Source organism: Dicentrarchus labrax, unplaced genomic scaffold (assembly GCF_905237075.1).
Source record: "Dicentrarchus labrax unplaced genomic scaffold, dlabrax2021, whole genome shotgun sequence".
NCBI lineage: Eukaryota > Metazoa > Chordata > Actinopteri > Moronidae > Dicentrarchus > Dicentrarchus labrax.
Window position 1 is genome coordinate 307,285 of NW_026136713.1, and position 24,160 is coordinate 331,444.

At 39.6% G+C, this 24,160-nt stretch overlaps 1 protein-coding gene and 1 non-coding gene across 2 annotated transcripts; both read left to right on the forward strand.

Annotated features, from left to right (window-relative positions):
• Positions 1-683: 683 nt before the first annotated feature.
• trnaa-ugc (transfer RNA alanine (anticodon UGC)) lies at positions 684-755 on the forward strand. The gene has a single exon. It is a non-coding gene; the product is annotated as a tRNA-Ala (tRNA).
• Positions 756-7,810: 7,055 nt separating this feature from the next.
• mmp17b (matrix metallopeptidase 17b) lies at positions 7,811-23,920 on the forward strand. The gene is made up of 12 exons (XM_051420909.1): positions 7,811-7,873; positions 12,278-12,492; positions 13,273-13,405; positions 13,523-13,676; positions 13,867-13,975; positions 14,606-14,783; positions 16,171-16,347; positions 19,960-20,053; positions 21,510-21,583; positions 21,692-21,841; positions 22,030-22,299; positions 22,702-23,920. The coding sequence occupies exons 2-12, from the start codon at positions 12,364-12,366 to the stop codon at positions 23,100-23,102; spliced, it is 1,869 nt and encodes a 622-aa protein (XP_051276869.1). The 5' UTR covers positions 7,811-7,873; positions 12,278-12,363; the 3' UTR covers positions 23,103-23,920.
• Positions 23,921-24,160: the final 240 nt, after the last annotated feature.

A 24,160-nucleotide genomic window follows, 5' to 3' on the forward strand; every position in this document is an offset into this window, starting at 1 on the left:
GAATAGAGAACAGCGCTTGTCCTGTCACTAACACATCATACTGATACCCAGTAAACCTTATAGTGAACAATCGTTCACATGTTCATCGAATTTCAGCAACAAAGTCGTTTTACTTTTGAGAACACATTAAAATAACACATTAAATATAAATGTATTATAAATGACAATGTAACACTTTATATTGTGAAAAGACAACGAGGCGCTGCTGCGTGCCGGTAACAGCATGATTTATTATTAACTATTATCTTATTATTATTATTATTATTATTATTATTGATGTAACGGGAGAACATTTCATAGTTTATCATCTGATTGTGGAGAGAAATATCTCTACTGTGACATTCTCCTCGCAGTCTACACCGTTTCAGTAGGTTTAATGACTAAAAAAGGATTTTGTTCTGATGTTGGGTGGCAAATTTGTAGCTGTTTTGTAACTTAACGTTGTTTTTCAAACACATTATTAAAAGTGTGGGTGGGGTAGTATTTTTTTATGAAGTTTGTATTTCAAGTTATAGCAATGTTATTTAAGATTAACGTTACACTATATAAAATACACTGGTCTCCGGTGTAGACCGCTATTTTTCTTTCCCCATAAACAATACCTATTATACCCTATATCTATGTCTGATCGTAACAGGCATTGTAATATATTAATACCCTCGTATCGCCCCTCGGTTACAACTGGGGATGTAGCTCAGTGGTAGAGCGCATGCTTTGCATGTATGAGGCCCCGGGTTCAATCCCCGGCATCTCCACTCTTTTGGCCGAATCGTTTAATGCTATGCCAGCGGTAACAGACCCTTCACCATCAACTATCCACCACCAACCAAACGACCTTTACGGAAAATAGTAAATACCTGATCTGTATACGTTAGCTACATTATCCACCGTGGACAGCACCTATCTATACAGACCGTTAATCCTACTGGAAAAAGAGGACAATGGCTGCTGATTTTTTTTACCTCCAGGAGACAAAACAAGGACCTAGTTTGAAATAATCTTGTTGGTCTCATACGGTCCTACTCAGCCTCTAACTAGTTAGGGATGCACTAGACTCACCAGCATCCATGTTTTGGAAGGACACCGGTAGTTTAACCTTCAAAATAAAAGCGGAGAAAGCTAACAGTAAACAGTAAAATGAAGTTCAGGGTAAACTGATTTTAACCGTCTAAAAAATGGTTAGAACACAGTATACAATTCCAAATACCAAAGATGCTCTATAAAACTATAAATACTACAGGAAGCGAGTACCTGCTATAATAAGACAATATGAGGGTTTCTGTATTAAGATCATTTTAAGTACTGTGTAGTCTTTTCACTTCATGTTTAAAGTGGTTTGCCTCTACTACATTTCAGCGAAGAGTTTCAGACAAACAAATATTTATCTGCTACAGATTAGTTGTTCTCATTTACACCGGTAGATTCTTGCAAATGCCCGCACGAGTAGGAGCCAGAGGAACCTTTTACACAGATTATCTGTCTCATGTTTGCTGCTGCTACTGTCAGGATACAGTGAAAGTTTCAGCAAATATGACAAAAACATATTTTATTGTTTATTAGGGATTAAAAATGATGATTATGAAAATAGGTGCCAATTAAAGGAAGATAAACATGCAGATGCATTTGCAGATTAATATTTGTGTAAAATATGTGTTGCTACAGAATAAACTGCCCAGTATAACAGTAGGCTATATACAGTAGTATATAATGTAACTGACATTACATTGACCAAGTACAACATTATAATTGCTAATATTTAGCAATGTAACATTGAACATTTACCATCCTATACTTTTGATACTTTCATTATAATTAGCCAATGATACTTACTTACTTACTTACTTACTTTTTATCATCTTGAATGCAGTACCTTCATTTATAATAAAGTATTTTATTTATTTTTACTATTTTATTATTTTATAGTGTTTCTACTATTAAAGGATGTGAATTATTCTTCCACCTTAAAATTCAGTTGTAGAATTTGGTGCAAAATGTGTTGCCAAAAAACTGTCTGTACTATTCATCACCATTGTCAGCGCTACAGGAAATAGGTAGAGAGGTGATGGAAAATCAGTAGGAGTGAGTGTTACTGTAGCCAAACAACTCCAGAAACACATGCTGTATTATTATTATTCCAGTACTACATCATCCACCAGCCACCTCTGCTGACGGTGATGTCAGGAGGGGAGAAGAGTACTTTGACAGACGTGGTTCGGTTTCTTCAACGCATGCTGCGTCTTAGTTAGTTAATGGTGTTTTCTGAAATAGGTAGACATGTTTCAAATGCACAAGTGGCAATGTGGGCCATCTGTTCTACCTACATAATATAAAACATTTTACAATATTGATACAGTTCTATAACTGTATCAATATTGTATAATCTTTTACTTACCTATGTAAGTGAGAAAATATGTGTTTTTGTTAATTTGGGTGAACTACCGCTTTAATGTTCATCAAAAACCAAACAAAACCAAAAAAGTCTTTGTTGTGGGTTTATGGTTATAGGGACAGTTCACCCCAAAATAAAAGTACATATTTTTCCTCTTAGTTGCTGAGTTATCAGGAGATATCAGCCTGCCAAAAAATTCAACAGAAATGCCTCTTTCCAGAAATCATGACCCAGTTCCTCAAGATAATCCACAGACCTTGTTGTGAGCAGTTTCATCTAGGAACTATTTTCTTTCATCTGGTTCCATTATATTGGAGAGAAGGCCGTTATCTCCAGAAATCAGAAACACACACCAAAACAGTCTAAATGGATAAATAGAACTACAGGTAAGAGAAAAATTATGTCTTTTAGATTTCGGGGTGAACTGTCCCTTTAAATGACTGATAAAGATGGGGTTTAATAATAAGATCTTATGACCAAATTCCATTTTAAGCTATTCTGATCTGAGAATTGAATAATTATATAAATGAGACCACATCATCACTGTCCTCTCAGCTCTGACAGCCACATCAGTAATCACAGTTTAACACTGCTCTCTTTGTGGAGCTCTCCTCTCCTCCACCCAAAGCTCCTCTGGCGGTTTACCACCATCTGATCACCATGCCACCACAGGTCAGCTACGTCAGACCAACGTCAGGGAGAGCCATTGTCAATAACATTTTTATACAGTGTACTAGCCTGTAAGCCTCAGGCTAATGGCTCCACAGATACTCCACCATCAGATATCCACATCAGTCTTGGAGACATTTCCACCCAAAATAGAATTATCATAGAATCACTGCATATCTGTTGCATTTTTTTTTTGGGGGGGGGTAATTCTAGCATAAATAATTGCAAACTTAAAATATCAGAACAAAATGTTCAACCTCCAAATATCTTCACAGGCCTTTATAAACCTTTATCGGTCTAACTGGAATGCAGCTGTGTCCAGAGGGATCCTATGGGTGCAGGACTTGAGATGTGGTCATTCAGAGAAGTTACCAGAGACACCACGCAGTCCAAAAAGAGCATTTTTGTTGCTATGGACAACAGCAGGATGAGCCCCACACAGTCCCAGACACACAGCTCCATTCATGTATTTACCATGATCCCCACCCAAGCCACCCACCCAGCATCCATCAACCATTACCCCCCCAACTGACCTTTGACCTGTCCCAGCAGCTGCATTCATGAGGAAGTAGCCTGTTGTCCCGGTGACACAGGAAACTTTTAATCTCCAGAAACGTATGTGTTCATATGATCATATACTGAATAAAAGGAGAAAGGACTGATACTGTTTCATACATCTGTTTATCTACATATGGCTTTATCAAAATCTAGTGTCGCTTTAGGACAATATTAACTGTAAATATGAATATTAGCATAGGGTGTACTTTTTATTGCCCCGAGTAGTGTCTGCAGGTAGTCCTGTCAGGGTGCACACATCACAAACAACCTTTACTAAAAGAGCTTTTTCACAGCAGGATTCTGGCATAAAATAGTAGGGTAAACACAGGTGTTACCTATGATACTAATTGAGGTTCTGTTCCAGAAAAAACATTGCTACACTAAACGGAATCGAACTTTAATCGACTCTTCCTAGGTCCCGCCCCTTTTTGCTCTTGTGCTCCAATAACAACAGAGCAAGCCTCGGTCAACTTCCTCCTTTCCTGTACTTAGATATGCTATGTGCTAGGCTAATCTATGTTGAAAAGACAACCACACTTTGAAGATGGTTAACAGATAAAGGTGACATGTATATAGTCACATCTTAAGTCAGCTGGTTAGAAGAACACTAGCTAACTAGCTAGCTAATATACATCAATCAATAGCTAGCTAGTTACATCTGAAATATATTGCTAACATAAGATCTTGATTAGTAGAGCTACATTCACTGTTTATTCCACTTTGGGGCAGCAGAACAACCTCTAAACACAATGTTAACATATTGTCATGTTAATAAAGTTGATAAGGTGAATGTGTTAGCAAACAGTTACCTTGTGCATGAAGCGGGGAAATATTTGCATTTATTTGGAGGTGTATTCTGATCACTTGACGGTTTTCCATATTCACTCTCTTTTAACACAAATACCTGGCTCTTGAGCTGAATGCTTTAGCTTAATGGTTCACTGCGTTCACCAGGTAGTCACTAACTTTATTGTTGGCTGTTGGGGCCACACAGTTTATCAGAACTTATATATACAAAAATGATACTATACAAAATTCCCTGGCGGCCTGTGCTTCCTTTGCATGTTGATACAGTTTTAGGCAGCACCAAAAGCAAGCCATGAGGCTAACTGCACCACTAGCTGCTCCAAAGAAAAGAAACACAGAGGAGGATTCACATTATCATTGGTATGAATGGTTTAGGTCTAAAATACCATTCTGATCTGCTGCTCCGTCCAGACCTCTCAGATGGTCTGGGACCGATCTGCTTACTGTCAGAGTCCGAACTAAACACGGAGAAGCAGTACGGACTTTGTATGCACCACATATCTGGAACAAATGCTCCAACCCTCAGTTCATTTAAATCACGGCCAAAGACTTTTATGTTTGCCACTGTCTTTATTGAATTAAACTTGGGATGCCTTATTTCTATCTTGCACTACACTGTAGCTGTGCTCTAATGTTTGTACTTCTGATTTATTCTATTTTACTTTATTTTTATCTACTATTTTATTTCACTCTTTCTAAAATCCTAATTATATTTGTCTTTTTATATGTGTTTCTTTTCTGTATGCCTTTTATCTTATGTAAAGCACTTTAAATTGCTTGGAGATGACATCAGAGCCAGCTATATTTGCTGAGGAAGACTGTGAGATGTCACAGTATTAAGGATGTTTGTGTTGAAATGATTTTAGTATTTTGTCACAAATACTGCTGCCATGGTCATGAATGGTCAAAATGATGTCCTTTTATTTAAAAATCCCCAAAATGTGTTCATCATGGTGTTTTAAATGTGTAAATAATGGTTAACGGTATTTAAACATACTACAAGAAGTTTTTAAAAACTGGTTATTGAACAGTCTCAGTTTAACAGGGATGCCTCTATATGACCATCAGTGAGAAAACTGGCCATTTCTGTGTAGTAATTGTCAGCGCTGTATGCCTGCCACGGGGTTGGATTCAGTTGTATTCCCCTTAAAATCAATAAGAGAAGGCGGTACCACTGCTACCACTTTTGTGCACAGGGGCCGCCCGAGTCAACACAAAATGAAAGTTCGTTGTAGCTGCCAAAAACACAAGCCCACAGGTAAAGCACTGGGCTTTAAAGTGGCCCAATCGTTTAATGACAGCAGTGGCGTCCGTCATGTGATGCACACTGGCCCAAAAATACTTTTTCCCGTAAGCTTACACTGTGAAAGATCACAACCACCACAAAACGATTGATTTCACTGTCAGAATTTGATCCATTCTGTCCAGTAACATTGAAAGTCTAGTTACCCTAAGGTAGTTTGAAGGATGGTTCAGAGCCTAATCTTGAACCATTTTTTGCATTTCGACAGGAATCCAGCGTGGAACCAACACTTTGAGGGTCTAGAACCAAGAACCACTTACAGCAGGGACTGCGGTGCCTTGTGGCCAGCAGCTTTGTACGGTATTTATTGAGATGTTATGAATGTAACACTGAGCGAGCTAGCTAGCTGTTGGTCAGCTAACACAAGCAAATACAGCTGCTAACATCAATGTTCTGGTTTTTTTGTTTGAGGTTTGTAACATTGATGTGACAAATTAGTAGCATGCCTGCTTGCGTAATGTTAGCTAGCCAGCGTAACCTTGGTGACAGTAGCTAACAGTGGAGATGTATACAGTGACTCAATGACGTGGCTGTCTTGCAAACCGGTTCTTAGAAGGTTCTCAAGTTGAACCAACTCTGAACCAGCACTAGCACCAGCATAGAACAAGCACTAGGTTTTGCGTCGGTGGAAAAAGGGTATAGGAGAGCTGCCCGATTAAATCATTTATCCCTATTCAAGTTAGTGAAGGGCTGAACCTGAAGTTAGCAGCTCAGCCAGTGGAAGTTGCTAGTGTGCTTGCTCTATGGGCCCCTCGATGCGGAAGCACATGCGGAAGATTGGGGTAATTTGTCAAACAGTTTTGGCTTCCAGCTTCCATAGCAATGAATGGAGCCCCCTCTACAACCAGTCCATTTACCATCTATCTGGTTCTCTTTAACACATATATGTTTAAACAACTCTGTTATGGAAAGCCCTTGAGGTAGAAACACACAGTCACACCTGAATTGTAGTGGAAATTGAGTGGAGACCACACTGCAGTGACCCGCTGTGATTCCATTTAAATGAATCATAAATGTTTGTGTGTTTGGGCTCTAAAGGTAAAAGCAGCGAGCTCAAAAACATTGTCAGAATGCCTGTGACGAATGAAGTAAATCTACACAGAGGAATAACAGTTTTAGCATGTGAGCGCCCGTCCTGCTACAGAAACAGATCAGAGGAATCAGGTTTCCTGCAAAAACATCACATCGGCCCTACATGTGTTTTTACTATCAGCCATTGTCCCTCTGCAGACAAAGAGCAGATTAGATGGAACTTAATGATACCCGGGGGACGCCTGCGCCACAACTCAAGAAAGAATATTAGTATTGACATGAATCAGCCTACAGCAACATGGAAGATATGAACTAGTTCAACATACACTCATATTATGCTCATGTCAATCTTTCCAACAGGTGATTCCACTTTGTGTTCTCTGCTTTTTAACTTGGGTGAATGTCTTTAAACACTTAAACCTTAAACACTTGTCCACTGGCTTAAACACAAAGAAAGAACATGAAAAAAGAAACACTGATAGAGAGAGAGAGAGAGAGAGAGAGAGAGAGAGAGAGAGAGAAATCTGTTCGTCTTCATTTTAGTTTTAATCCTGGCGTTAAGAGGATTTTGCGTAAAATGTTAATGCCATCATAAGAGAAGACACACATGAACATGCAGATGTTGTACACATGCAAACACACACACACACACACACACACACACACACACTCAAAATCTAAACCCATCTTTGCTGTGTGACACTCACTAATCCTCCCGGGTCAAAGCACAGGATTCTACATACAGAGAGTGCAGCGCTGGCACTAATTGTTTTAATTTTAGAGCAGAGGAATTACATGAAATGACAGCAATTGCTCACATTTATGTGTTAGATATTGGTCTGAACCTGGAGCCAACAGATGACGGGACAGAGAGCGACAGAGCAAAGTAAGGCGGGAGTCAAGATCTTCTTAAGTGAAAGAAAAGAGGCTTTTTCTGCAAACATGCAAGCCTACATTTGTCATGGCAGTGGGTGGGGTAGAAGGGGGGTGGGGGGCGGGGGGTTAGGAGCTGGGCTTTGAGGGGAAGAAGCAAGAGCAGAGAAAGGACCCATCTGTTCCCATAGTGGCAGATAAAGAGAGAGTGAGGACGGATGCAAAGGAGGAGGAGGAGGAAGGTAAGCGTGAAAACATCTTTCTGTTTATTTTGCACTGAAGTTTTAACTCGTCTGAAGGTTGCAGTTTGTCTGCTGGATCTGGAGTTGGAGTGTTTGGCATTTTATGTGGGTTTATCTGATGTTGCAGTGAAAGGTTAGATGTTGGAGGCCAGTTCCAGATGGTAACAATATTGAATGTGTCAAGACCTATAATGAGAATTACTGTACAGCTGCGATCAGTGATACAGTGACTGTATAGCTATTCAGTTCAAGTTTCAGAATCTGTGCAGGGCCACAAGGATTTTAGACACCCCCCAATTTCACCAAAAATAGGTTTAAAATAATTCAGTTTATATATATTCAATTATATTGTCGGCACATTTTGCATGAAAATCCTTTAGATTTAGCTGAGCTCGCTGCCAAGATTTTAATTCTGGTGTGGAAATTCTGAGTAATTTTAATTGAATTCTCTTGCCCTGAAACTAGTAAAATTTTAACATGTAAAGAAAATTGAGGATTCAACCTATGAAGGTCTGCAGTGTCCTCAAGATGCAGCTATGAATGTGTGATTTCTAATCTTTCTCACAGTTGAAATACATTTTCCAAACACTGACTGTACGCATTCTCAGTTCCCTCTGGTTGAAATGTGTCTGTAAAAAAAAGCTGCAAATCAAGTCTACTAAAAAATGAAAATAATAATACATTTGGGGAACATTCTGGAAAATGATTTCTACAATTTCAATTTCATTAATGGGAAGTCCAAAAGGAAAACACATACAAAAAAGTGAAATGATGCAAAGTCACAAATTGGAAAAAAGACACGCCTACATTAGACAATGTCACAAACATTTGTTGTTTTAATGTCTTTCTCTGTAACTAATTTTTAAAGCAGCACTAAACCATATTCTGACTGTGTGTAATGTGAAGGGGGTTATTTATGGTGATGAGTCCACAGAGGATTATCATTCAGCTCTGTAGAGCATTTTAGCTTCTTTCAGCTGATTGTTTTGGTTTTATGGCCCACAACTTTACTGTTTTGCTCTCAAGCTGATAAACTGACAATATGTTACCAGCACTAAACAGCAGACAGACAAAGTTAGTGGCTAGGTTGGGAAAAAAATGGAACAGCTAACAGATGTTTTCTCAGGGGTTGGTGGGGACCAAAAACAGAGCTAAAAGATGAGTGAATATTGGTCTTGAATTTGTCAAGTGGTCAGAAACACGACTCCAAATAAATGCTAACACTGCTCTGTGTCTGCTGGGTGCAAAAATCGACTATTGGCTAACATGTTGTCAACTTTAAAGGTATTTGAATGGTAGGTTTATGTTGTGTTTTCCGTTACTTCTGCTGCCCCCAAGTGGACAAAAATATTTGAATGCAGCTTTGAGTCTAATTTTAAAATGTCTGTCTTTTTAAAAAAACATAAACAAAATGTCAGTTTTCAAGATATATGGATGAGATGTGTAACATTTATTATTTATTCTATAATTTGATCCCCAACAAAGGTCTAGTGTGTAACATTTAGGAGGATCTAGTGTCAGAAATGGAATATAATATATGTTTGCATTAGTATATAATCACCCCAAAATAAAAATTGTTACCTTAGAATGAGCTGTTTTAATCTTCCCATGGATGTTCATTCCTATGGAAACTGCTCATGGTATATGAAGCCAAAAGAAATTGACAAATTGTTCCTGTTGTTGTCATTATACAGTTTGGCCACTATGTCAAATTGGCTTCAAAGCCCTCTTCCCAGGGGCTTGCCCCCTCCACTGATTCTGCCATGTTGAACCACCATTTTTCTGCAGTAGCCCAGAATGGACAAACCAAATCCCTTGTGCTTCTAAGGGAAGGTTGAGGCGAGGGGTATTCAGTTGGTTGATATCTGCAACTATACCATGCCACTAAATCCTAAAAACTATATATAATTAATAATAATATAATACATCTCAATAACCAAAACGAACAAAAAATCAAGTTAGTCCACAAGTTAGTGACAGAAGCTCACGAACAGTTAGTACAGGGTCATGGCCAACCAGACAACCTAGGTGTGTATTATGATAAAAAATCTTTTTATGCTAGTTTTTAACTAAAGAAATAGGGTGTAATCTAAAAATGTATTTCACAATATTAGGTTAATATGACCTTTGATTTAAGGGAGAATGTTTGTTGGTTCTTAACAGGCTTTTGCCCTCTCCTCTTTTTGCTGCTTTAATCTCATTACTTTAACACTATTCTCCTCCTCCATTCATCCTTTCTTCTCTGCCCCCCATGCTTTAACTGAAATGGTATACCCTCTAACTTAATTAAATGAAGCATCTTCTGACACAGACACACACACTCACATCTACCACTGTCCTGTACAGCAGTTACGGTGCCCTCCCCTCTGTGTTTTATGGTAATTTTCCTCCATCTTCTGATTGCATCTGGTATATCATCTCCCCAGTGGGAATACAGTATGGATGTTTCCCGTCAACTTCATTCACTGACTCCTTTAACTCATTCATGCTGTCGTGACATTGGATGTCACAGTGTTTTTCCCGATTGTGCAGCGAGAGAATTAAGTCATTGACCAGGAATAATTTAAGCATAAAAAGCCAAAGCAGGTGAGGCATTTATTACATGTATTAGTGCCTTCTTTCCTTTCCAATGTTAGTGAAGACACTGTAGAAGCATTTTGTATGTGATGGAGGGATGTTAATGTTAATTTAAAGAGAGCATTCAATGGTGTTTTTAGACCTTCCATCTCTGTGGTAAAGATTTGGTTGAGTTTACCTAAAACCAGTTTGTCTAGGCAACTATAAGCAACTCTTATAATGCTTCTGTGAGCATGTTAATGCATTAGTAATGATAATGATAACATTGCAATGTATAACAGGTAGGATATATTGTATTTACAAGGGTTAAGCGAGTACCTGGCTGAAACGAGTATCCGGTACAGACGAGTCAGATGTGTCAGTATCTGTTCTCATAAATATAGCAACTTTTATGAAAAAAAACTTTCAACTGCAGAGTAAAAGGCTTCAATATCCATATTCTAACAAACAATAAATAGCAATTGTTTTTTAAAATTATATATAAAATAATTGTAATAGTTCCCTTACTCTTGCTTTGAAGCTAAATTCTGAAGCTCTTCTGTAAATCGTTTTCTAATCAATATAGAAACTTCTGATCAACCCATATCAATTTCAGGCTTAAATTAACACCGGCTGGTACCACAATCACAGTGCATCTCAAGACAGTAAGAAAGCCTTGTTTCTGGGTAATGAGTCTTAGTTTTTGTCTAAAAAGAAAAAAAATCTTGTCGAGTCAATGTGTTGCATTAGAAAAGTAATCTGGTTTTAAGAAAATATATCTAACTGTTTCTTAATAAGATATTAGAGCTAATATTGAGCTCAATTGAACCAGTAACTAGTTCCAACAATGGTTTGTATAATATCCCAGCGGAGGAACAAGATTATTTTCCTGGTTTTAAGAGGAAGACTACTTGTTCAACTTCTCAGTTTAAGAGACAGCAGTCTTGTCCCAGTGTTGGAAATGAAACAGCTTTTTAGTTTTTCATTGTTTTAATAAAAAATGGTAAAACAAACCACAAAACAAGGTAGAAATTCTTAAAATCAGCTCAATAAAGTGACCAAAATGCTTATTTTAGTCAAATCTATCTTAAAGAACTGAGTTTTCATTGCTTTTAATAAGCACTACTAGCTTATATTCTAGTTTCTAGTTTTAAGTTCTGTTACAGTCTTCCAGTGCCTAAGATTGTTATGCTTATTCTAGCCAAGCTATCAACATAAGAAAATTTGATTATATTTAAGAATATTTAGCTCAGAGGTAGAGCAGGTCTTCCACTAATTGGAAGGTCATTGGTTCAATTCCCAACTCCTGCTGCATGTCGAAGTATCCTTGAGCAAGATACTGAACCTCAAAATGCTCCTGATGCTGTGCATTGGTCTCTGAATGTCAATGAATGAGTTAGTTCCTGTTTAATGGGCTTTTCTAACACTGTGTGAATGAACTTCTAGAAGGGCTGTTTCTGCATTGTATGTGTGACTGCTGAAAAAGGGTGGACTAATATTTTTACTTTTACCAAGACAGAACTATATTAAAGCAATAACAGTGGATATATTTCACACAGTGGCAACCCTGTTTGTGTATTTGATTATTATGAATGTATGAACTGTTTCATAAGCTTAACAAATTGAATTAGAATAGCAAAATTGTTATAACAGTATTTTTTGTATTTAATTTGTGTTTCATGCTTTTCTACTGTAATATGCTCTTGTACTAAAAATATTGGCCTCAGTTAATGCAACATTTTACAATTTATACTTGTTGTTGTTGCCTTTCTTTTATTGCTGTATTAATAATACTTGCAGCTGTTTCCAAATTTAAAATTTTCATTGTATTTTTTGATGCCACTCCAGGGTCCGAATATCCTCTCTGACACTGATGGATTTACATCATTGAGATATCTCTCAAGTGAATATTTCGCATAAAACATGCAGACAAGATGAAGATGTGGCTTCTTTTTCTGTGCCTGAGCACTGGATGGATGCAAACAGCATCCACTGCTGACGTAACCCCCGCACCCTCCTCTGCACCAGTGACACCCACTGAAGATGAGAGCACCCAGCTGGTGGTAAAATAAACAGCATGAACATTTATAAGGAAGGCAGGAAGAAGGGAATGCAAATTTTGAAATACATCAGTTACAGTGATCTGTGACTGAACATGTGCATATCCGACTTATGTATATGAGCTCATTTGAAGAAGACATACATAAACACTAGGGATGCAATGGTATGAGATCTTCACGGTACGATAACCATCTCAGAAATGTTCATAGTTTTACTGTTTAACAGTATACAGTATTACACAATTCTATTTTCATCATCAGTCATAATAACCCTTGAACCCCTAAAGGAGTGATGGTTGGTTAAACAAACGCTTTAACATTACTGCAGTATAGTTCGATAGAATAGATAAGCAAATATATACTGAATGATAGCTGTCAATTTACATACCACAGTATAACATGGTATCGGTATATACTGCTGCAACCCTAAACATACCTGCTGTCTGCTAATTATCACTAGCTGGAGGGATGCAAGATGTACAGTAGGGTGACTATTTTATGGGACGTTGAGTCTGGACTTTGGGTTTGGGTCTCAGTCCAACTCACGTGATGATGTTATGAATCTAAAAGTGCTTGAATGGCTGAGACAATACAAGCTTCCAGCATCAAAGACTTTGAGTAACCTAAACATAACCATGAAAAAGACATTGGTTCAGTATGAACATTTTGCGTTTGCAATGAACTGTTTGCAGACACTTTCAGCATGTATTTAGTCATGGTTGCCAACTGTATTTACTCCACTATCTGCTCTATCTCTGACTATCTGCTCTCCTTTCCTCATAGGATTGGCTGATAAAGTATGGCTACCTCCCACCCTCAGACCCCTCCACTGGTCAGTTACAGGCCTGGACAGCTGTCACTGATGCTGTGAGGGCCATGCAGAGGTTTGGAGGCCTCAAAGACACTGGGGTTGTAGGTGAGGATTGCTGTAAAACTCAACAAACCGATGTTTAGGCTACTCCTTCTTGAATCTGGTATTCTATATGTGACTCCTCTGGTTTCCTCTGGTTCCTCTGTGCTTTGGTGTGTTCAGATGAAGAGACAATGGCACTGATGAACAGCCCGCGCTGCTCCCTTCCTGACCAAGACGAACCATCCAGACTACTAGCCAACCAGGAGGGGAGAAACATGAGGAGGCGGAGGAGAAGGGCTATCTCCATGTGGACACGCAGGAACATTAACTGGAGGTCAGATAAGATACATTTTTCATAATCTACACCAGATTATGGTCTGGAAAACTGGACCAAACATGAGTAATTTCTATTTCTAATTAAGATGTGAACTTTACAGACCCACATTTATTTGCCTCAAGTTATCTGTAACTGGGTCTTTCCCTTGGACTCTCTCTTACACAAATACGCTCTTTTACATTCTTAGGTTGCGTTCGTACCCCTCCTCTTCCCGTCTGTCTCGGGAAACCATTCGCTCATTGGTCTTTTATGCTTTAAGAGTGTGGGCAGAGCCAACACCCCTGGAGTTCCATGAGGTTGGTACATTTGTCTGATGCTGCATTACTGACATATGGAAAAGTTGGAAGATACATCACATTCTCACTCCCAACTTGCCAAATACTACCCTTGGTCAGGGGCCCTATGCTTCAAAATATGACTCTGTAGGTATCCCTCTAGTGTCATTTCGGGACATGCAGTGATCTGTGGTCAATAATAAATACGCAACATCCAATTAGACTTTCAAAATGTGTGGTTAAAATTCTGAAAGCTTTTCAATTTAATTTAGCCACAAAAACTGCTTAGAAAAGATTGTAAGTCACGTTACGTACCTGATGTAACTTAAGTATGTTCATGTAAGAAATTGTTTACTTTTGGTTTCATATGCGGACTTTCTCACTTTGTATACCATGTCACCTGAACCCAGAAATGACCTAGAGGGGCACCTATAGCGTCCAATTTTGAAGTCAAGCAGCAGTATTTGACGACTTGGCAGTGAAACCGGGTAAGAGTTGCCTACAAGGCTGGTGGAAAAACAATGTTGGGACAGCAGCTGGGCACAACTACCCATGCCTAGCCACACATACTTACTGCCCTTTACTATAGTTTTCCTAAATTTGCCCTGAAAATCCCCACCAAGCCTCTCCTCTATTGCCCTCTGTTTTTAGGTGAGCAGTCCAGAGGCAGCAGACCTACAGGTAGACTTCCTCCATGGTTACCATGGTGATGGCTATCCCTTCGATGGGGTAGGCGGTGCAGTCGGCCATGCTTTTTTCCCATCAGACCCTGCCCGGGCAGGAGGAGTTCATTTGGACGCAGAGGAGGAGTGGGCTTTCAGACAACCAGGTGGAACAATGTTACAGTTCATCTTCTAATATTATCACATCTGTATTTCACATTGACGCCGCAGCACGTAGCACATTCTGCTTGTAATTGTTGCCACATCCAACAGGATGCACTTTGATATTTAGTATATAAACTAGCAATAGAAAAAAATTAACAATTCAACTTTTTTAACAAATCCTTCTATAACTTAAAAGCCCAATTCTCCATCATGTCTCACAACAGTAGTACCTCCAATGCTCTTGATTCTGTCAGGCCAAAATGTCCTCTTGACCAGTGGTTCCCAACCCCTTTTTTATCATTTAGTAAACTGACGACCCCTGAGTGAGTTTATGATTGGGATTTTATTAACTACTTCTCTTGACCAACACTTCGTGAGGTATCTTGACAAGTAATGGCTGGATTTTCATTAAACTTGCTGTATCATCATTATCACCATCAGTCACTACTACTACTTTTATTGTAGTTGTTGCTACTGTTGTTGCTGTGCACCTTTGTCTCTGTCTCTGTCCTTCTTGCGTTACCTCTGTTCTCTCTCTCTCATTCTCTGTCTCTCCCTCTTCTCTCTCTCTCTCTCTCTCTCTCTCTCTCTCTCTCTCTCTCTCTCTCTCACCCCAACTGGTCGAGGCAGACAGCCACCCACGTAGAGCCGGGGTCTGTCCTAGGTTTCTGCCTCTTAAAAGGCAGTTTTGCCTTTTAAGAGGCCCCCTTCACCAAGGTCTTGCTCATGGTGGTACTGTTGGGTCTCTGTAAATAATGCTATAAGGAGTTCGGTCTAGACCTGCTCTATTTGAAAAGTGTCCTGAGATAACTTCTGTTATGAATTGGTGCTATACAAATAAAATTGAATTGAATTTAATTTAATTTGTCTCGTTTCAGAGGACTTCAAAATTCCTCTAGCACCATCCTCAGGACGAATTTCTACTTTATAATGTCTACTTCTACAAAAAATATATCAAAATGGCTGTCCATTGCAATGCTTAATGTTCTTGTCTGGCTATACTCTATAATTTAAAAATAATTTGTGAAAACTCTTGTGCCAATAGTGAGTCGAGTCGAGTAGAGCCAAGCTGTACCATGCAGTTGAAACACAAATGATACAAATTATAAACAATTTAAACTCAAAACATTCATGCTCCCCAGTGGAAAAATGTCATGCATAAGGTGACTCCAACCTCTTCTGTCGTGGCACTCAGACATAAAATTTTACGTATGATGCCTTTGCAACAAGACTCTTTGAAAACCAACATTGTCAGTATGTTGCTTGTTCTGTCCAACAGCTCTATCTTGTGGTGTGTAATGAACATTGCATCCTTTAGTAGCTGATTACAGGGCTCTAATCAGTTATCTTTCTCTTTATCTCTCTGTCTTTCTCTCTCTTCCTTCCCAGCCTCTGATGGCACTGACCTGTTTACAGTGCTGGTCCATGAGTTTGGCCATGCACTGGGCCTTGCTCACTCCTCCTCCCGCCACTCAGTGATGAGGCCCTACTACCAGGGTCCTACTGGAGACCCTCTCCACTACAGCCTGGGACCCCAAGATCTGGAGCACATCACCCAGCTCTACGGTAGATATACCTTTCTCCCGCCTGTGTGTGGCATGTCACAATGTCCACCATGAGAATTTAAAAAGTAAAAAAAACTTTTTGGTCACATGATGATTTATAATTTTCCCTGGTTGGCATGTAGGAATGCATATATTTTAAGCACAAAACCAAAGAAAGGAGACATAATGACTTCATTATTATGGCTTAACATCTTCAGATATTAAAAAGGGCCATGAAAGGCATAGAAGTGGAGCTTTTATGGATGAGTGAGGACAGCTGTGAACTCATTGCATGGACTGACCTCTGGTGTGTTATTGAAAAAGTACAGAGAGAAAGTGCTATTTGTTGTGAGTTTTATCCTCCACATAACACTCAGATGCTCATGTGAAAGCCTGACATTGTAAAGAATCCAAGGACCCAAATCAGGAAATTTCTCTACGATGAAATGTGTGACTGCATTGTTATTTAAAAAGAGTGATCCTTAATTCATTTTGCCTTTTGTATAATGTAATGCATGCTTTCCCCAACCCCAACTCTCGAGCCAGACAGCTGTGTGCTCGGATATGCAAACCTCTGTCCAAATGCATCTGCATGAGCATCAAGCTGCTGCTTTGTTACTTTTAATACATCCTCCGACTAAACTTCACGGCTGCTGCTGCTGTATCCGGAGGAAGTTTAGTCGCAGTTGTTCTTATTTATGGAAGTTGACAAGGTGCCCTGAGTGTAATTATTGGGCGGGCAGTCCATGACTTTGGTCCAATGAAATCAATATATGAATATGAATATGTAACCCAGTGACATGTCTCTACATTGGTAGGTTGCCATGAAATTTGGCACAGGTATCCATTGTGTCCAGAGGATGAATCGTACTGACTTTGGTGATCCACTGACTTTTTACCTACAGTTTTACCTACTTATCCAGCGAAATACCTCAACATCTAGCCTACTGAATGGATTGGCACCAAGAGGAATAGTTCCAACAAGATGAACTTGACTGACTTTGGGGATCCCCTGACATTTGGTCTAATACCTTTTGTGAATGATCTCCACAAACATCGGATGAATTGCCGTGAAATTTGATACAGACATCCATGTTCCCCTCAGGATGAATTAATCTCTTTGATGATCCCTTAACCTTATATCCATCATCAGGTCACATTTTTAAGTTGTCCAAAACTAATAACATTCCCATCAGCCGTAGCTGTACTTTATGCTTGGTGCTAAAAAGAAAATGTTAGCATCCTCACACACTTAAATGAAACATATACCTGAACTAGCATTGTCGTTGTGAGTATGTTAACATTCTGACATTAGCATTTAGCTCAAAGCACTGCTGTACACAAGAAGGCTACGGCCTCATGGAGCTGCTAGCTGTAGACTGTTGGTCTTGTTAGGTTTTGTTTAACTGTATCATCAGATATTGAAAGGAGCTGCAAAGCCATTAAAGTAAAGCATTTATGGATACATGAGGACAGCTGTGTTGCATGGACTGAGGCAGATAGTGCCATTTGTTGTCAATACACTCCTGAACAAAATCTTAATTATTACAAGTATTTGCATTTCGCGTTGGTGGAACATAACCAGGTTGCAAGTAGTAAAATTGCATTTAAACTCAAACAGGCTGTTCATCAGCTGATCAAAAGTTTAAGACCATAGCCTTAAAAAGTCCAAATCTGTGCAAAAATCTGGCTTTCATGTCATTTTCTATCAGGCATTCACACTGTCACGACCACCTGATGGCAAAGGCAAAAAGGCTTTCTGTCTTTGAACGTGGCAGGATTGTTGAGCTTGCAACGCGCCAATGCTGCTGAGGTTGGACGCAGTAAGACAGTCATTTTAAATTTCTTAAAAGATCCTGAGGTTTATGGGACAAAAAGCTCAAGTGGTAGACCCAAAAAAATTTCACCTGCGCTGAGCTGGAGGATCCAACCGGCTGTCCGTGAAGACACAGACCGATCCTCGACCCTTTCTGATGCTGACTGTAGCGCAATAACCATCAGACGGAATCGACGACAGAAGGGCTTAAAGAACAGAAAACATCTTCAAAGGCCACATCTCCTCCCACACCACAAACCTGCCTATTTGCACTTTGCAAGGGAGCACCAAACATGGGACATTGAAAGGTGGAAGAAAGTTTTATTCTTTGATGAGAAAATGTTTTACCTTGATGGTCCTGATGGCTTCCAACGTTACTGGCATGATAAGGAGACCCCACTGGAGATGTTTTCAAGGCGGCACAGTGGAGGAGGCTCCATCATGGTCTGGGCTGGCTATGTGGAGATGTTGCAGCGGGCATCCCTCTTGACTGAGGGCCCTCGTCTGTGTGGTGATGACTGGGTCTTTCAACAGGACAACGCTACAGTTCACCTGACGAAGGACTTCTTCCAGGAGAATAACGTTGCTCTTTTGAACCATCCTGTGTGTTCCCCTGATCTAAATCCCATTGAGAACGTTTGGGGATGGATGGCAAGGGAAGTTTACAAAAACGGACGACAGTTCCAGACCGTGGATGCCCTTTGTGAAGCCATCTTCACCACATGGAGCAACGTTCCCACCATGCTCCTGGAAACACTCGCATCAAGCATGTATAAACGAATTTTTGAAGTGATCAACAACAATGGTGGGCCTACTCACTATTGAGTCCTTTTTTTGACACTTTTAGTTCTGTTTTGGGTTTTTTTTTGGGCTATGGTCTTAAACTTTTGATCAGCTGATGAACAGCCTGTTTGATTTTAAATGCAATTTTCAATAAATTGCCTATGCTATTGTTTTGTCTCTTGCTCCTGTTTCTTCTTTTGGCATTTTGAAGCTCTACTTACAATCTTGTTATGTTCCACCAACGCGACATGCGAATACTTGTCATTTTCCCCCCGGTCTTGTGTATAATCTTTCACATTATGCTGAGATGCTCATGTGAAAGCATGGCATTGTAAAGAATCAAAGGACCAAAATCTGGAAATTCTCTGCAATGAAATGTTGGCATGTTAGCATGTTGATGTCAGCATTTAGCTCAAAGCACTGCTGTATACACTACTACAGCCCCACAGAGCTGCTAGTTTAGCTGTAGACTCTTAGTCTTGTTTTGTGGTCCAAACATAACAGGCTTTATTCTCTCTTAATCAAGGAATATTTGTTTGGTGATCTAATTTTAGTGATTCTCTCATGATCCCACCGTTACACCAGAAACACTTGGAACATTGTTTTCTTGTTGTCATATTCTTATTTCAGGACTAAAGGCTGAACTTTGCTCTTGTGATAACCACATATGCAAACAATAATGATAATCAATAATCATATAAATAAGATTTCTGCCAAGGATTTTGGCAATGGTATTTAAGAGTACTTGAGCTCTTAAAGCTGATTATAGAAGATTATGATATCAGAATTTGACAGCTTTTAATTGATTGATCACTGAAAGACAGATCAGAGTACTTGGGGAAATCATGAAATAATTATTGCATTGCAAAAGAGAAAAAAGCTTTGCATAAACATAACTAGCAACTGTAGTTAGTAAAGGTAAACCACAAGAGTTTGTGGTCTGCCCATTATAATCCATGAATGTATATATTGTTATTGTCAAGGGAATCCTGATTTATTGTCAAAAGGTTTAAATTTATTTGACTTTTGTTTTAGGTAAAAGGAACCAGCTGCTGGCTACTGATGCTCCTCGCCTTGCCCCAGAGCCTCAGTTGCGCCACCGAGGGCACCACAATCATCACAAATATGGGTATGACTCACAAGATCAGAGATTAGATTAACAGATTTTTTTCTTCAGAAAACAAACCGAATTTGTTTCACAATGCCGTTTAGTGTTTCCCCCATACCTTGTATAAAATGCTAAACGATATCTTTACATTTAGTTTTAGTCTTACTCCAATGTTATGGTATATTCATATTTAGACAACCTACTTTTATATTTTTAGTCAGTTTTTAGTCAACTAAAACTCTTGATATTTCAAAAGATTAGTTGACAAAAATGTTATAAACATTTTATTCTAGTTTTAGTCAAGGTCAATCAAACTCTAATTTCTAATCAAACTTCTGAAAACTGCTTTCAAAAAAGATTTTAGGCTAAAATAACTCATTCCCTAAATTATCTACAAAGTAACAGGTTGTCTGATAAACCAGCAGATGTCGCTAATAGATTATATTTAGCTGCATGGAGCCATTGGAAATCAACAAGACCTGACTATCAAATGTGTGTAGCAATTACATTGTGCAGCTTTAGCATGGATAGCATGTCTAATAAATAATAATAATATTTTAAGAACTGACTTTTAAGTTCAGCTAAACCCCAATATGTAAGCAATGCCCTGTCGTTGTGAGATGCTAATACAACATTACATTACACTACTGCCTTTTGTAGAAGTCAAAAAATGTAATTGGTAATGTAACATTATTATCTACATAACATCTTGGTGCTCCTTGATCAGGTTTGTAGTATTCGTCCCAGCTTTTCAGCCCGTTGTCATTCCCAGAGCTTCCAATACCAATGCTTTGTCACGCCCATCAACGTCTCATAATGATGAACAAGGTACCCTTTAGTGTCCGTGTAAAGAGCGAGAAAGTCAGTCAGTACTATTAGTGTAGTTGTTGCTACTGTTGTTGCCGTGCACCTCTGTCTGTCTGTCTGTCTGTCTGTCTATGTCTCTCTCTCTCTCTCTCTCTCTCTCTCTCTCTCTCCAACTGGTCGAGGCAGATGACTACCCACTTAGAGCCATCACCAAGTGCTTGCTCATGGTGGTACTGTTGGGTCTCTGTAAATAATGTTATAAAGAGTTCGGTCTAGACCTGCTCTATTTGAAAAGTGTCCTGAGATAACTTCTGTTATGAATTGGCGCTATACAAATAAAATTGAATTGAATTGAATTGAATTGAATTGAAAGTATGGAGGTGTCCCCATGTTTTGACCATTTGTTGCCATCAGGTACCTCTTTTGTCATCAATGTACATTAAAAATATTGTTGTAGTTTTATTTTTAAATTACATTATTACTAAATAAAGTCAGTTCCATCTCATCAGCATCTGGTCTTTGTCATGGAACAAAAGGTTGTCGATGAATTTGTCACAATTTTTACTAATGAAACTACATTTCATTTTTAATTATTGTCTTTGATTTTATTCTACTAAATGATGCCATGAAGCTCTTCAAGTAAGTCTCCCTGTGTGCTTTCTCCCTCCAGCCTCTCCATAGATCGCTGTAACACCAGTTTTGATGCTGTGGCAAGGATCCGAGGAGAGACTTTCTTCTTCAAAGGTTTGAAAACGCCAGAAACTGACTTGATAGGCATGTCAAATTAGAAAATGGACATCCATCTCCCTTGCTCAACCATTTCTTCGCTTCTCTGTCTCCTCGTACCTCCAGGTCTGATGATGTGGCGAGTCAATGGTGGTGGTTTGGTATCAGGCCGAGGGGCTTCTGTCAGGAGGCTGTGGAGGGGTCTACCACCTGACCTACCTCATGTTCACGCTGTGCTGGAGAGACAGTCAGATCATGCCATAATCTTTATCAGTGGTATATTCCAATAATGTTAATAAAACACTGATTTATATATATTTTGAATATAAACCATAACAGTTTAACTTCTGTGCAACCATCTGGATCAACTTATTTACATTATCAACAGCAGATCACATGATTTTTCTTTGACAAATGTGGAGGGAGTCAGCCCAGTAACCTCTCCAGGTCCTGTCTTGCTGCAGGTTCCCAGTTCTGGCTGTTCAGGGATCTGTCCCTGCAGGAAGGCTATCCTCAGCCCCTGTCTGCCCTCAGGATGGGGGTGAGCTTAGCTGGAGCCGATGAGGAGGAGAAGGAGGAAGAGGAGGTAGCGGCAGGGAGGTGGGGCCTGGTCTGGGACCCAGAGGAGGGCCCCGTGTGGGGGACCGTGGGAGTTGCTGAGGAAGAGAAGCGAGAAGATACCTGGACGCAGCTGCTTAGAGATGGTGTCAGTGGCATCACCACAGAGAGCGATGGTGAGGACAGGAATCATCTTTGTATCTGTGTGTCACATTCTCTGTCTCTATAAGGACCAAATGCCCTGCCGAGGATAAAATGTCTTTCAAGGCCCTACCTTCTATTGGATAGGCTTTACCAGAGCTTCGGGTTTGTATATAAATGTAGGTGGTGAAGACGATTTTTGTAAGCTGGCTTACTGGAGTAGGAAAAAGGTATGGGGGGTTATGGTAATGGATGTATTTTAAGATCAGTTTATGCAGCTGCCTCCAGTGTTTCAGGCTTTTCTCCAACTTTCAGCACAGAGACTGGCCCATAAAGAAAACTGCAGAGAGTGCAAAGAGTGCTGTTTGTTAGAGCTGCAAAACATTTAAAAACATTTCAAGTTGTTGGGTGTGAAAACTCCTCTCCCTCTCCTCCAGGCTCCGTCTATCTCTTCAGAGGAGAATCCTACTGGAAGTTCACGTTTCCAGGCTCCTCACTGCAGGACGGATACCCACGATCCTCTGCTGCAGACTGGCTGGGCTGCCCCGACCCCTCCTCATCCTCGCCTGTGGTGGACGACCTCTCCTTGTCTCTGTCTCCACCTGCAGGACGACAGGAGCTCAGGGAGAGATGGAGGGAGGGGGGGGAGAAGGAGGAAGGAGGAGGGAGGATGAGGGACCACGGGAGGGACAGACATGGAAATAAACATTCAGACATGCAGGACAGAGGTTCACACATCTGGACACAATGCACTTGCCAGAATGGAGCTCTCAGTAGCAGAACAACATCTTTTATTGCTGCCTTGCTGCTCATTATATGGACAGTGTTGGCTATTTAAAGCCGCACAAGACCATAAAAGTCAACTGTCTTATCAGGCAGGAAGTTGGGCTGTATCTACAAACAATCACTATGTGCATTCACTAATAGTTCAACATTAACCCTTTTTTGTTCTCTTTTAGAGAGTGAGGTTAGAAGATCCATATCTCTCTCATTTTTTGTGTGTTCAGTACAAAGCTGGAGTCAGGACGTGATTAGTCTAGCTTAGTATAAAGAACGGAAACAGGGAGAACTTATGGATCCACACAGCAATTACTTCAGCACGAGTAAACAGCAACCTCAGTTGAGATCGTTGTAAAGCCACGTTGGCTCTAATGAAGCCCTTTTCTTCATAATGTGTTGGCTCTAGATCATAACGACAAAACTTTTTTTTCAGAAATTGCTTTTATTATTGTTAAGTGCTTTTCCCTTGGATAGAAAGATGTTTTGTAATTAGAGGGTCTATGCTGCACATGTTTTTGGGACTTTCTGATCTATGAACTATGTTCCTCTGTTGCACAGGGCTGACATAGAGCTGTACTTTCTAATTGGCTGATGTGGACTTTGATCATTTTGAACTATATGTTGAAGTAAGAGTTTAGATGGAGTGGTTTAAATTTGTGATCTTTTGTTAAAGCACATTGTGGGTACTGCAGGGAACAAGGAAGAAGTTTCTCTGCAGCACGGTCATATGAATATAGCAACATCCATTAGTCTTAGTAACGTTCTTGCAATGTAGAGGAAGCTTATATCACATAACTTTATTTATATTATGTTAGGTTCTTTTTGTGCAAATGTCTATCCATAAAATGTCAATCCATAATTAAATAGTAAAATCAGGTCTAGGAACATTTTATTTTAGTTATGATACCAATATAATGTTAAAACCCACACTCACTAGAGTATCAGGAGAGTGTACTTCTGATAGCATCACAGTGCACTTTTGGGATGTTCCCTGTATTTTTGTTGCTCCATTTTGACAGCCATAAGAGGGCGCACACAAGCACCAATTGAGGACAGTGTATGGATTTTAAAGGTTGTACCAGTCGATATTTTACACAAAAAATATATCAAATGACA

Bases quoted from the DNA above. Each gene is read 5' to 3' on its own strand.
- mmp17b (XM_051420909.1), top strand. From the start codon at position 12,364: ATGAAGATGTGGCTTCTTTTTCTGTGCCTGAGCACTGGATGGATGCAA. The intron at 20,054-21,509 runs GTATGACTCACA...TTCTCCCTCCAG, and splicing joins CACAATCATCACAAATATGG to CCTCTCCATAGATCGCTGTA. The intron at 21,842-22,029 runs GTATATTCCAAT...GTCTTGCTGCAG, and splicing joins TGCCATAATCTTTATCAGTG to GTTCCCAGTTCTGGCTGTTC.